Here is a 13710-nt window from a genome sequence, read left to right as displayed (position 1 = left end):
CCCCAGCAAGTGCTCAGCCAAGTACACCTCCTCCCCTGGCAGAGGTGAAATAAATACTCGCCGAGTGGCAGCTCACCTGCTGCTCCTGTTCCTGCTAATTGCAGAGTTGTCGCTTCACACCGATGTGCTTGATAAGATTAGTGATTACAGAAATCTCATATGGCAATTGGATTGAATTGGGAGCTGTGCGAGGGAAATTGGACCGAGCTGCAAATAGGAATTAATTATAGCCTGGCAGCGGTGAGATCTGAGGTTTCGAATAGATATTTTTATGTATTGCCCAGTGCAACCTCTGGCTTTGTGTGAGGGGTGCTCAGGGCTTCGCTCGCAGCAAGGACGCGACTGCTGCTGTCGTGCTGTCACGGGGCTCGGGCAGGGGATGTCGGTGTGACGGGCCCTGGGCTGGGACTCCCAGCGCTGCCCCAGCACAGATGTGCGCGGCCGGCAGCGTCTCCCCGGCAAGCTCTGCCGGAGCTCCTGCCCTCCCTGCTCTCCGCCTGGCAGTGCCGTTATCTCCATTACCATGGCAATGCCAGGCAGCTCCCTGCGGCGTGTCCAGCCCAATGGCTGGGCGCTGCCTCGCTGGGCAGACTCGGCCGCGACGGCTGACATGGCCCCACTCCTGCCTTGCCCCACTCCTGCCGTGCCCCAGAGGGGCTGCGGGGCTGCCACCGGCCTGGGAGAGCCGATGGAGGGAGATGGAGACGCATCCCCTTGCCCAGGGCTTGGGGTCCGGGTGGGGAAGCAGGGGGAGAAGTGGAGCTCTGCCCCAGCCGGCACCTGGAGATGCTCCCCCTCCGGATCCAGCTGGGGGCCCCCCTGCCCAGCGCGACCCCTGTGCAGCACAGCTGCCCTGGGCTCAGCCAGAGCCACCCTGGCACCAGAGCCAGCGAGTGTGGGTGCCAGCCCGTGGGCACAGAGCGGAGATCAGCCCGTGGCCCCAAATGCCGTATCGACTGGCGCCCGTCTGCACTGGTATTAAAGCGTTTGCCAGCAGCTGCTTGCGTTTAACAAATCCTCCTGTCTGCTTTGTTTATGCCATTTTTTTCCCTCCCACCTGGGCCTATTTGATGCTTTGGGCATTTTGCAAACACTTTAAAGGCAGCATTTAAAACTCCAGCAGGCAGCTAGTGAAGAGCAGGTCACTGGAGAGAGAGACGAGAGGCGGGCAGAGATCCCTCACCCTGCAAAGCAGCCTCTGCTCTCGCCCTCATCCCTCCTTGTAGCTGCGCTGCCTGCACTCCCCTGATGTGGTCCCATGTGCTCTGTACGCCCACCCTAGCCCCAGGTCTGAGCCAAGCCTGAGCCAAGCCTGCACTGGTTCCCGGGACTTGCATTAATTTCCCCTCTGCCAGAGAAGATGGAGAGGGAGAGTCTGAGGCGGCAATGCCTGTCTGCTTGATGCCCTTCCCTGGCTACCGAGGCAGGATCTGTCCCCAAGTCCCTGTTGGGTTGCCAGCCTCAAAGCTGGAGAGCACAGATCAAACGGCAAAGCGAAAGACAGGGAGCGGGTGCCCTGAGGCTGGCAGTGACAGGCTGCGCTACCTGCCCTGGGGACACCCCAGGGCTTCTGCAGCACTGGCTTTCAGTGAACAGCCGAGTGCCGCGGGGCTGACGAGGAGCCGCAGGTTGTCCCTGCTGCCAGTAGACCCCGGGGTCACCCAGCCCAGGGTGTTCCGCATCCCCAGGAGGAGCAGGGACCGCTGGCTGGCAAGGTGCAGCCGGTGCCCAGCCCAGGGTGCTGGGGTGCAGGAGCCCAGCAGGAGCATGGGGGGAATTGCTCTCCTCTGGCTCACTCTCTCGCCTGATGGACTACAAGTGAGTGTGGGATTCAATAAAGTTCTGTTTTCCTCCCAGTAACAGTGGGAGTCTCTCCTCTCTGCTTTAAAACAGACACGCTGCCATGGAAGACAAATGCTTGCAATAAAGCAGAGGAGCGTGCGTGCCGGGGGAGGCCGATGCTTGTGTGCAGCCGGCACTGCCCGGGCCGCGCTGCCCGCTTCCCTGTTGCACACCTGCACGCCCGGTCCCGCACGCAGCGTGTCCCTGGGCCAGTCCCAGGTGCCTGGAGCCAGGTGTCAGAGTTGCGGCGGGCACCCAGCTGGCCCTGGAGCAGGACCCCCCGTGCAGCCCCCATGGCCCCAGCCGGGGCCAGACACGGGCACGGGGCCGTTTCATCGTCCGCTCCCACAGCCTCCGCGTCTGCCCCAGGAGGTGGGGGGCTCGTAGGGGCGGCTGCCGCCAATCCGGGGCCCTTTGCAGAGCTGTCACCCCTCTGCAGGGCGGCGATGGCTGCGGGGGTCTCGGCCCCGGTGGGAGCCAGCCTTTCCCCTCCCTGAGGTTTTTCTGCGCCGTCTGACAGCGGGACGCGGTGGTTTGCCGGCCTGGTGACTCACGTCCTGGGGGAACGGTCGCGCTCGAAGGCGGCAGGTTGCGCTGCCATGGCGGGCGGTGGCTTCACACCCCGGGCACAGCCGGGGTGCACCGGGGGATCGCGCCCCCTGAGCACCGCAGTGCAGACCCTGAGCACGGGAAACGCTGCAGCGGCTTCGCAGGCGTCGTGCCCACCTCCGGCACCGAGCAGCCCCCGCGGTCTCCGGCCCCGGCACGGCGGGGGCTGCGGGCAGAAGAGAAGCCCCCGCGGAGCACCCCCCCCCGCCGCTGGACCGGGCGGCCGAGGGTTGCCAGGCAACGGGAAGATGCTTTTTCTGACCAAAACGGTAAATCGGCAGCTGGGTCAGGGAGCGGGAGGAAGGGACATGGCCAAGCTGGGGCTGCTCGTGGTGGCACTCGAGGTTCCCCAGCCCCAACAGCACCCAAAAACATGGAAAGGAGAAGCAGCCGTTGCTAAAAGCTGCTCCGGCCCCAGACACTGCCAGGGAACCTGAGCATCGGCCAAGGACGGCCCTGGGACCCCCTGCCCAGCTGGGGGACGGGGAAGGGACAAGGAATGGCCCTTCTGGCCTCCGCCCTGGGGAACCCTCCCCAGGGAGCCCTGGCCCCACCGCACGCCCCGTATGAGATGGAGCCCCTAATTCGCCCTCACCTCCCTCGGCAGCCATCGCACACGCAGCTAAATGAGCTCCAGGCAATTTTCTCAGAAGTTGAGTCCTCGCATTGTGGGAACACAGGACTAAAAATAGCCGAGGTCTGCGTGTGCGTCTCGCCCAGGTGAATCTTGCTCTGGAGATAAGGGCAAAGGCAGTGGCTGCCACCAGCTCCTCCGCATCCAGCCGTCTCCCACTCTCTGCCTCTGTTGCCTGCATGGATCCCGCTGCCCAAACATGCGCCGTGCTGTCCCCAGCACAACCCACGTGTGGCTGCGGTGGCCTGGGGACCCCTGGCCAGAGAAACCCACACACAGGGGAAAGCTCCTGGGGCTCGAACACCCCTTGGCGTGGGCATCACCAGTGACAGGCAGAGCCACTCGGGCTTGGGCTCTCACCTGGCAGAGTCCAGCGGCTGTGATTCACCCGGACATCCTTTGTCCGAGGGGCTGCATTGTGGAGAGGGGACAGATCCTCCCGGTCCCCCCACGGCCACCACCAGCATCCTCCAATTCCAAGGCTCGTCTCAGCCTGACCCCAGCCCTCCTGGGTCCAGCTGAGGGTGCAGAGAAGCAGCCGCATTTCCTTCCCACAACGACTCAATAACAAATTCAGAGTTAAATCTTCCCCCACAAGACACCCCTCTCCACCCCTCTGACTGCTTCCAGTGCTTTGAATGTTGAACGCTTTCCAGGGATTTTTTCGTGTGTTCAGGCTGACCCCATCCACTCTAGTTCAGACTAACTTAATCAGCCTCATTTTATTGCTAACTGCTGTAGCTTTACACCTCTAGAAAAAGCACTACTTAAATTATTGGCACCTGCCAAGCTCTCGCCATGCTGCTTTCTCTGCCCCTGTGGAGGCAGGAGGAGAGAGGGCGGATCTGTTTAGTGCTCCCAGCCTTTATTTCTACCAAAAATGACAAATTATTAGAACGGTGGAAATTAGAAAAATGGTATTTAGGTAACAGACAAACCTCCCTCATTTCTTCAGCGGCATCTGGTTAAAAACAGATTTGGAAATGGAAGGTGGGGGAAAAACAGGGTAATCTACTGAATGCCAACAGCCAGGTGGGGGGGTGGTCCCTAGAGGGGCAGGGGAGGGAAATAATCCGGGGGATGCCCCAAGAGCAGCTCATCCAACACCCACATCGCTTGTGCCACAGAGCACTTGGGACACACGTCCTGGCAGCGCTGCAGCGGGGGCATGGCTGGGCAGAAACCGTTGGGTTTGTTTTCATGCCAAAACGCTGCAGGAGCAGATCACCTCTGCAGTGGAGGAGCCGGCCTGAGGTGCCAGGGTTTTGAGGGAAAAAGGGCTGTGAAGCTCAGAGAGCAGCAGGGTGGGCTTCCACCCTGAGCTGGAGCTCAGCTGTGTCCCACAGCCCCCCCCCCCCCCGAGGGTCTGCTGGAGCTCAGAGCCCCCAGCGAGGGCAGCCCGAGGGCTGGGGGTGCTGGGCGCCCGGCCCCCCCTGAGGGCATCGCTCCAGCCCACGCAGCCCGCTGCTGACAGGGAGCACAAAAACATCGTCACAGCCTTCATCACCGGCACTGCGAGGAGGAGCACAGGGGCCAGGCTGGGGGAGCTGGCGAGGAGGAGGAAGGGCTCCCGTGGGATGCCCTGGCTCAGCTCTGCCCCAGCCGGGACGGCCCTGGGTGCCCCCCGAGCAGGAACAGCCCCTTTCCCTGCTTCTCCCCGGGAGATTTCCTCCCACCTCACCCCATGGCTGGTCGGCAGCACCGAGGAAGAGCTGCTGAAGGGCTTTGAGCCCTGCAAGGCTGTCGGGAACAGGCAGCATCACCCCAAAGAGCAGTCACCGCTCCCTGGCTGCGCAGTCCCGGGGTCCCAGCTCTGCTCCCCCACCCCTCTGCGGCACGGGGAGCCGGCGGGGAAGGTAATAGGGCCGGGGGATGCCACAGCCACGGCAATGGAAAGCAAAGGGAACCAGGAGCCGGGGCATCACCTGAATCTGTTTTAGAAATTACTTTATTGCACTAAAAAGGCGAAGTCATCTGTAAACAAACATTCCATTCAGGTATTAGTATATTTTTTCACTCCAAAAATACATCATTAAATCCAGCCACAGAAATATCAAAGCAGGAGCAGTAGAAAAGAGCTACAGGGGAGGAAAGACCCAGCCAGGCCACAGTCCCAGCTCCCACACCACCCGCCCACCATCCCGGGAGTGGGGCTCACAGCAGCACGTCCCAGGGCTCGGCGTACGGCCACACGCCACTCGACTCCAGCGAGGCAGCCCTGGGACAGGCAGGAGGGGACAGGACAGCACAAGCCCCCAGGCCCTTGGGTCTCCCCCCAAGGCCAGCCCCAACCCAAGGAGCAGCCCAGGGCCCTGCTCTCAGCATCCCCTTTCCCCAGACCCAAAGGCACACGGCTCTGCTGTGTGGGATGTGTCACCCTCCCAACCCTCTCACAGAGCACCAAAATCTTTGCCCAGCTCCTGCCACCCCTCCCCTCGCAGCCTGCTGGGTGTCGTGTCCCCCCCCAGCAGTGCCTGGGTCCCACCAGCCCCTTGCAGGTGCAGCACCTCGGGGACTGCAGCACCCTGGCAAGGGGTGCACAGGGCTATTGGGCAGCAGCCAGCCGGGTAGGGTCCCTTTCCTGCTCTGGGTCTGCTCGAGGGCAGGATGTTCGCCCCTAGCCCAGGGACATGAGTGGATAATCTTCCTGTCCCACCCTCCCCAGAGCCCCCATCTGCCCCCAGGGCAAGGAGTGTCCCTGTGTCAGATCCTGGGGGTGGGAAGCCTCAGGTGGGAAACCCCTCCCTCCACGAAGGAGGGATGTGTCTTCTCCTTACGTCCTGCATGGTTTGTTTTCGGCCACAAGCTCAACAAACAGCCACGATCACCCCAAATCCCCCCGGACATGCAAATACCGTGCTATCAGAACCATGCCTCGCGTACCTGAAACATATTTACAGACAGAAGTAAAACACGCTGGGAAAGATCAGCCTCAGATATAAATAGCCAACACTGAAATCTGCCATCTGCTGCAAAGGACAAGGAAGGAACATCAACTGCCACCAACAGAGGTTAACACAGAGGGACACGTGTGTGCATGTGTGTCCACGCGTGCTGCAACAGGCAGGGACGGGAGCACTGCGAATTCTGCTCCCTTCCACAGAAACATGCAGAGCCCGATGCAATGGGTAACACCACACCAAACAACAACAAGGCGTCTGTTTTGTCCACCCACAGAAATGCCCCAGGCAGCATTTCCCCGGCTCCCAGTGTCTCCAGCCGGTGGACCAGGATGGCGGGGAGGGATGGGAAGGGGTAGGAGCACCCCACGCCACCCCAAAGGGAAACTGCAGAGCCAGGCCAGTCCCTTTGGGGAGCGGGGTCCGGCTGGGCACAGGGGCTTTGTGGCCCCACAGGACACGTCCCTCCTGCCAGGTGGGTGCAGCTGCTCATAAGCCCCCGAGCCCCCGCAGGCGAGGGAGGGCAGAGGGTAGGGGAGCCTCAGCCACGGCCTCACCCCTGCCCAGTGGCACCTGGGGATGTCCCCAGTGCCAGCTGGACCACCAGCACTCAGAGAGTGCTATTCCTGTCACCTTTGTCAACAAGCACATCTGCTGGGAGAGTGCCCAGGACCACCCATGTGCTCAGGGCGAGGGGTGCCAGTCCCCAGCACCTCCCTCCCGCAGGCAGGGGACAGGCACAGGCAGCCTCCTGGATTTGGGCAAACCCAAAGCCCCTGAAGCTCCATGAGCAGTTTCCCGCAGGGGGTCGGCAATGGGGGACAGGACACTGCTGGGGGTGAGCAGGGAGGGCATCCCGGGAGGCTGCAGGCGTCGGACCAAGCCGACTTGCACATCTGTGCAGTCCTGCAGGGCTGGGAAGAGTGCAGGAAAGGCTCAAAAACCACAAACCTGACTCATCCCCCAGGGTTACCTCCCTTGGCCCACTCCTGGGTCACCTCTGCAGTATTTCCTCTGCAGTTTCCAAGTCTAGAAACTTGGTTTTGAAATTAAAGCTGAGATCAATGCTGTCACCTGATTCCAGGAGCTGGGGCTTTGAGAGAGGTGGCAGTAAGTATGCTACAGAGATCTACCCACCTCCAACTTTCGTGCTGGCCAGCTGGAGACCACGGGCACCAGGGAGGGAAGAGCCCAGCAGGTGACATCCATCCTTCCTGGCGGAGATGGGGCCGGTGGCTCCCTGCTGGGCTCCAGGAGATGCAGCCCCAGGAGGGAGCAGAGGGGAGAGGCTGCGGCTGCCGGCCCTGCCTGCCCCACCACAGGAGGGCTGGTGCTGGCAGAGCCCCACAGCAGTGTCACCCCTAGAGACCCCCACGCTCCGCCACGGCCCTGTCCCTCCTCCGAGGGGCTCTTCCAAACCCTCCTCCAGGGGAGCTGGGGGTCAGGGCCAGCCCCCCGCCCTCACCCCAGCCCCACGGGCCAGCAGGCTCCCTCCGGGGCTGGCAGCAAGCACCTACAGGCAGGACAGGAGGGTGGTGAGCGGCAGCTCCTTCTCCCCCAGCAGCGTGTCCCGCTTAAGGCTGCTGCCCTTGTTGACCACCTTGAGCTTCAGGGACATCTTCCTGGCGTGGCCGGGGCCCAGCCCATCGAAGAAGAAGTCCTCGTTGAAGACGGGATTGCGGCTGTTCTTGACGATGGTGCTGCGCTGCTTCTGCAGCTTCCCGGGGTTGAGGCACAGCGAGACGCAGCAGTTGATGCTGCGCACGTCGACGAGGGCGTCGTAGAGGTCCTCAGCGGAGACGAGCCGCACGCGCAGCCGAGCGTTGGAGGGGTCGTACTCGGCGGCCAGGCGCAGGCTCCCACCCCGGCTGAGCCGTAGGCTGTGCTCCCGGTTGCGGCCCGGCGGCAAGTCCAGCGGCAGCAGGGCGGTGGGCGGCTGCCCCCCGGCCGGGGCACTCCTGGAGCGGCGCTGGGCGCTGGGGCTGGTGTCGGCCGAGCTGTCATCGGTGGAGAGCGAGCTGTTGCGGGCCACCGACTGCTTCAGCTTGATGACCTTGGACTGGCTCTCCTGGCTGAAGATCTTCAGCAGAGAGACGGAGCGGGAGAGCAGCGGGGAGCCAAAGGGGGAGGACTCGGCTGAGGAGCACGTGTCGCTCTCGCCGCCGCTGAAGTAGCGGCCGGGGTGCATGAGGGCTGCGCCCAGGTCAGCGGGCGTCCGAGGCCCGCTCTCGCCGTTGAGCTTGGCTCTGCGCTGGGCGCTGGGCGAGGTGGCTGGTGAGGGGCAGAGGCTGCTGTGCTCGCTGTGGAAGAGCGACTCTTTGCGCCGCGTGTGGGGGCTCTCCACCAGCGTGGTGAAGCCGTAGGAGGTCTGCGCCTTGGGCACGTAGGGCAGCGACATGGCCGTCTGCGCCTGCGGGTCCACGTTGGTGCCGACGCCCCCCTCAGCTGTCCAGTCCTCGGCGCTCTCGATCTGGATGATGTGCCGGCCGGCGGCCCGCGTCCGGGGCCGGCTGGACGGCCGGGGGCTGCGCGGGGGCTTGCGCCCGGCCAGGTCCTGCTCCGAGGCAGAGGGGCCCAGGGCGGGTGCTGGGGCGGGCTCCGTGCCCTCGGCCTCGGCGGGCGCTGCACTCAGCTTGGGCGGGATGAAGAAGTCGGGGATCTTGTCGGGGGTGAGGACGTTGCTGTAGCGGGACCCCCGCGGCGACTCCTCCGGCCCCGCGCCCCGGGACCCGCCGTTCTCCGCCACGCTGCGCAGCCGCTCCAGGAGCCACATGTTGCCGCCGGGTCCGGGGCTGGAGGAGACAACGCTGTCACGGGGGGCCGGGCACCGACAGCCCGGAGCCGTCGGCCCGGGGGGCGACCAGCGGCACCGAGAGACCGGGACTCGCCAGTCCGGGGGGGGGGGGGGGGGGGGGCGGGGAAGGGAAGGAACTGGCCGCGCCGAGGGGCACCGGGACCCGATGGGCACCGGGACCCGAGGGACACGCCAGTGGCGGCGGCGCCGCCGGCCTCAAGCGACGGGACGGGACGGGGCGGCCGCGACGCGACGCCCGGACGGACGGACCGACCGACTGACCAGCACCGGCGCCGCCGCGATCGGGAAGTTGCCGGGAGCCGCCGCACCTGGAGCGGAGCCGCCGCCGCCACCGCAGCCCGGGCGGGGCGGGCGCGGACGCGCTTTTATACGGCGGCGGCGGCGGCCCCGCTCCTTCCCCGCGCGCCGCCGTAATCCTCCGAGCGCGGCGCCCCCTCATTTCCCCGCGCCGCGCCGCGCCCGGCCGGACCGGGACCTGGACCGGGACCGGGACCGGGACCGGGACCGGGACCGGGACCGGGACCGGCACCGAGCCGGGCCGAGCGGCCCCGGGGTGCTGATGTTCGGGGGGATGCGGGGGCCCGGCCCCGGGACACTCGGCCGCCTGGCCGTGGGAGCGCCGGGGCCGGGCTGGGACGGGGGGCGGGGGGCCCGAGCCGGGATGAGGCGGGGAGCGGGGCGGCTCAGCCCCAGAGCCCCTGAGCGCGGTAGGGGGCCGGGGCCGGCAGGACGGGGCCGCTCCCCTGGAGCGCAGCCGCTGAGCCCGTCAGAGCGCCGGCCAAAGCCCGCAGCGCCGGGACGGAGCTCAGGGACCCCCGGGGGCGGTAAGTGGTTTAATACCGCGGATGGAGGCGGGGGGAGGCAGCGCCACATGTCCCTGTGTCGCCAGCACCTGGCGGGGACCGCGCCGGGGCAGGAGATGGCCCGGGTGGCGCTGGGGCACCGGGGCAAAACGTCAGGAGGCTCCACGGAGCGTCACCGCGGCCTCGGTGCTGCGGGGGGGCAGGAGGCTCAAACCTGGGTGACGGCCCCAGCCCAGGTACCGCCCTGGGGACAGGGGAGCACGGACGGGGCCGGCGGCTGCCCCTTCGTGAGTGCTGCCCTGCGGGTGCCTCGGGGCGCGGGGGGGGCACCGCCACCCCGCAGCGGCGCAGGGCTGGGGTGGTCGCCGGGAAGGGGAGCCTGGCGCGGTGGGCGCCTTCGGCGGGGGCAGGGCAGCGACTGCGGGCGGTGGGGGCTCTCGACTCCCTCTGCATCTGGCTCCAAGCTGATACAGAGGTGGCCGGCCGTGCCGAGCGGGACCGAGGGCCAGCAGCCAGCTCTGCCAGCGCCTGGGAAAGGTGGCAGGCGAGAAGGTCCCCAGGGCCTGGGGGAACAACCCTTCTCCCTCTCTGGAAGCAGACCGCCCTCCCCTCTCCCTGCACCCCCCGGGTTTCACCACACACCCTCTGCCCACCATGCCCAGGCCTCTCCCAGCAGCGAGTGGGGGCTCCCTGGTAGGGCGAGCGCTCTGGTTTACGGACTTCCTTGGCACATGGCTCTGCCTGGCTGGGAGCAGTGGCTCAGGCCAACCGCAGACCCTCACCGGCAGTGGGCCCTTGCTGGCACAGGAGCAGGCCTGGGACCCGGGAAAGGTGCTGGGACCCTCCAGATAGGGTGTGTGGGGAAAAGAAACCTACCAGGACCTGGAGGGTTCTGGGCAGGGATGTGTTGGGGGCAGCAGTGGGGAATGGGGACAGCAGTGTCCTGGCTGGCCCCTGTGCTCTGCCCTGCAAGGTGCTAAGTCCTGGGTCCTGCGTGGGGGGAAGAGGGCATCCTCCTGGGAGAGGAGGATGAGGCTCCCGGAAAGGGGAGGCTGATGAACAAAAGGCTGGTGTTTGCCTTTCCTCCACCCTGCACAACGGTGGGTAAACAAGGTGCAGAAATGGTTGAGCTCCCTTGGGATTACAAAGAGTGCTGGAGCTGGGCCAGCCCTGCCCGCTCGGCTCGGGGCCAGCCGTCTCTGGGGTGCAGAGGGGAGCAGAGTGCTCGGAGCTGCCTCCTGCCTGCACTGAGTTTGCCTGGGCTCAGCTCAGGGCAGGACTTCCAGGAGCTGCCACAGGTGCTCGCATCTCCAGTGCCTTGGAGACATGGGCTGTGCAAAACACCTCGTCCTCCCCACCGTCACACGGGCTGAAGGAGCAGTGCTGAGAGGTAAGTCACTCTCCCCCTCTCCCCTTCAGCCCGGCGTTAACTCTGGACCCTGCAAACGCACCAGCAGCCACCAGTGGTTTCAGCACATGTGCCGCTACCCGCTTCACTCCACCATTGCCCAGCCCCAGCCTCCCATGGGCTCCCTCCTCCCTCACACTCCCTGTGCCCCCAACCCAGCAAGGACCAGTCCAGAGCAGAGCCGCACTGGGGTGCAGAGCACATGGAAAGAAATCCAATTTCAGATGGGAGCACTCCCTGCTGCTCTGGCTGCATTATTCATGTCCATACTTAACTCAATCAAGGCCTCGTATTTGTTTGAATTGTTTTTTGCTTCAAGATCACTGCTGTGCAGCTCCCAGCCCGCCTCCCCCCCGAGGTCCTGCCTCCACACCAGGCGGCCGTGGGGCACTGCCCCACAGCGGGACCCTCATGAGGAGGGTCTCTAAGCCCCTGTTCAGCAGCCCTACAACTCGGGGCTGGGGTGGGGGGCAGAGCCCCCTGCACCCCACAGCCGTTAGCTCCGCACACCAGCCTCAACCAAAGTGATTAAACCCCTAAAATACACACCCCACCAGCTGCTCGGGCACCTGACGGCAGCACCCCCGGGGCTGCGGGGCCAGGGCAAAGCCAGCAGCAGCCGGTGGAAGGCGTGGGCTTGTTCTCCAGCGGGGAAAGAAGAAAGTCCGGGCTCTGCTGCCTTTTCCTGCCTCTGCTATTGAGGGAACGGCGCAATTATCTGTGCAGGCGCATTACTACATGACAAAAAATAGCAGCTGAGATGGAAGCGCCGTGTCCCTGTAGGTATTCAGCTATCAATGGAAAATTACACCTGCGTTACCGGGCTTTATTTAGGGGCTTATTTTATTCATTGACTCAGCCAGCAGTAAGCAGCCCCATCCTGGGAGGGGCTGTCCCCAGTGAGGGGCAGAGGGTGCCAGGGTGACCCCGCTCCCTGAGGCAGGTGCCGGCAGCACGGTGGCAGCACGGGGCAGAGCTGGGGCAGGCCACCAGCACCCAGCTGGGGCAGGACCCTGGAGCCGGCCAGGGGCAGGACCCTGGAGCCGGCCAGTGCCAGGGTCAGTGCCCGCCCAGTGCCCATGCCCAGCGTTTTGGAGCCCGGCCACGCTGCCAGCCCGGGAAACCTCCTGCCACCGGGCTCCAGCAGCACTGGGGCAGCCTCCTCCCGCCTCTGCCGATTCCTACCGCCGGCTGTGCCGCACGGCCGGAGCTGCGGCCAGGCCCACTGCGGGGTCTCGCTCCACTGGCCACCATGTTCATGAACGGGCGACACCTCGGCTGCTCAGTGCCAGCCCAGCTGCGGCAGGAGCCAGACGAGGCCTCGCCAGGAGGCCACCACTGCGGCCACGGGCAGAGGCAGGAGGCGAGCCCACAGGCAGCGGGAACAGGCAGAGCAGGGGGGGTGCTGGGTGCAAGGGGGAGATGCCGCACAGGACCAGCACCCTGGGGCCAAGCCCTGGGTGCCACAGCTCCCTCCGGGCCAGGGGGCCGGGGGTTGACCCATGGGCAGGAGGGGGACAGGGTGATTGAGGGGGGCAGAGACAAGCGTGACTGGCTAGGACGGGGCAGGCTGCCACCACCAATTGATGGAGACGCCATCCCAGCACCATCTGCCTCCCCGGCCCCCTTGAGCCCCTGGGCGCACGAGCTGGCAGCAGCAGCCCCCTCCCAGCACCGTGCTCCGGGGTGGCATGAATAACCCGGGCTCTTTGCTCATTTCCAGGTTTAATTAGAAACGTATTCCAAACCACGAGCCCGCGCCAAGTGCCAGACACGCTGGAGATGGGGCCACATATGCCATAAAAACCTGCTGAAGCCCCGAGCCGGCCGGGGGGTGTCCCTGGGGCCCGCGGGATGCTTCTCCTCCTGGCAGACCTGGCCTTGCGAGCCAGCGCTGGTAGCTCACCCCTGCCCTGTGCCTTCCCCGCAGCAGCTTCATCCTGGCCCGGGCCTGGGGAAGGCTGTGGGGGCTTGGGGCTGCTGGGAACCTCACATGCCAGTCGCTCCTGGGGAGAATCCAGCTGGAAATGCGGGGCCAAGAGGGACAGCCAGCGGCACTGACCTCCAAGAGACGCTTGTGCCCAGGCCCACCCAAGCAGACCCAAGGCAAGGGATACAGCCCCCTGTCGACGGGGGACCTCACAGGTGAGGGCACCCCTCCAAATGTCCTGGCAGAGAAGGAGAACTGAGGCAGGGAGCTGGGTTCTGATCAGCAGTGGGCAAGGGGCTGGTCCCCTAGTCGCCCCTCGCATGCCTGTGCACACGCATGGATACACACATGCACACGCCACGCCTGCCCGTCCCATCCCATCCTGGGAGCCCTGGGACGAGGCTCCTGGCACCAGCCCTGACCCTGTTTGCTCCATCATCGTCCAGAGACCAAGTCCTTGTGCCAGGACAGAGGTGGCCCTGGGGGCAGCAGCGCTGGGCCAGGGGCTGGCAGTACCAGCGGTGGGGTGCGCACAGCCCCACGCAGACAGGATCCCCGGGCAGGAGGGGGACAGGGCAGACCCGCAGCGATGCCCACCCGGGCCCCCTCCCATTGCTGGGGCGAGCAGGGGGGCAGCCCTGGGCAGGAGCAGGCAGCGCTGCCCAAGCCAGGCTTGGGCTCTGTCCCTCTTGGCGAGGCCTCCCACCACCTCCCACCCCAGCAGCGTTTCACCTGCATGTGTGGAATAAACGTCTTCATGTCCAGCTGG

General features: G+C 65.4%; 1 protein-coding gene across 1 annotated transcript; it reads right to left on the bottom strand.

The window, feature by feature from the left end:
• Positions 1 to 7498: 7498 nt before the first annotated feature.
• C2CD4C (C2 calcium dependent domain containing 4C) lies at positions 7499 to 8758 on the bottom strand. The gene has a single exon (XM_086477669.1). The coding sequence runs from the start codon at positions 8756 to 8758 to the stop codon at positions 7499 to 7501; it is 1260 nt and encodes a 419-aa protein (XP_086333795.1).
• Between the last annotated feature and the right edge of the window lie 4952 nt (positions 8759 to 13710).

The sequence above is a fragment of the Leptosomus discolor genome, chromosome 24 (genome assembly GCF_034619465.1).
Source record: "Leptosomus discolor isolate bLepDis1 chromosome 24, bLepDis1.hap2, whole genome shotgun sequence".
Classification (NCBI taxonomy): Eukaryota; Metazoa; Chordata; class Aves; order Leptosomiformes; family Leptosomidae; genus Leptosomus; species Leptosomus discolor.
Note: the sequence above shows the minus strand (reverse complement) of the source record. Positions and strands in the feature narration are given on the sequence as shown.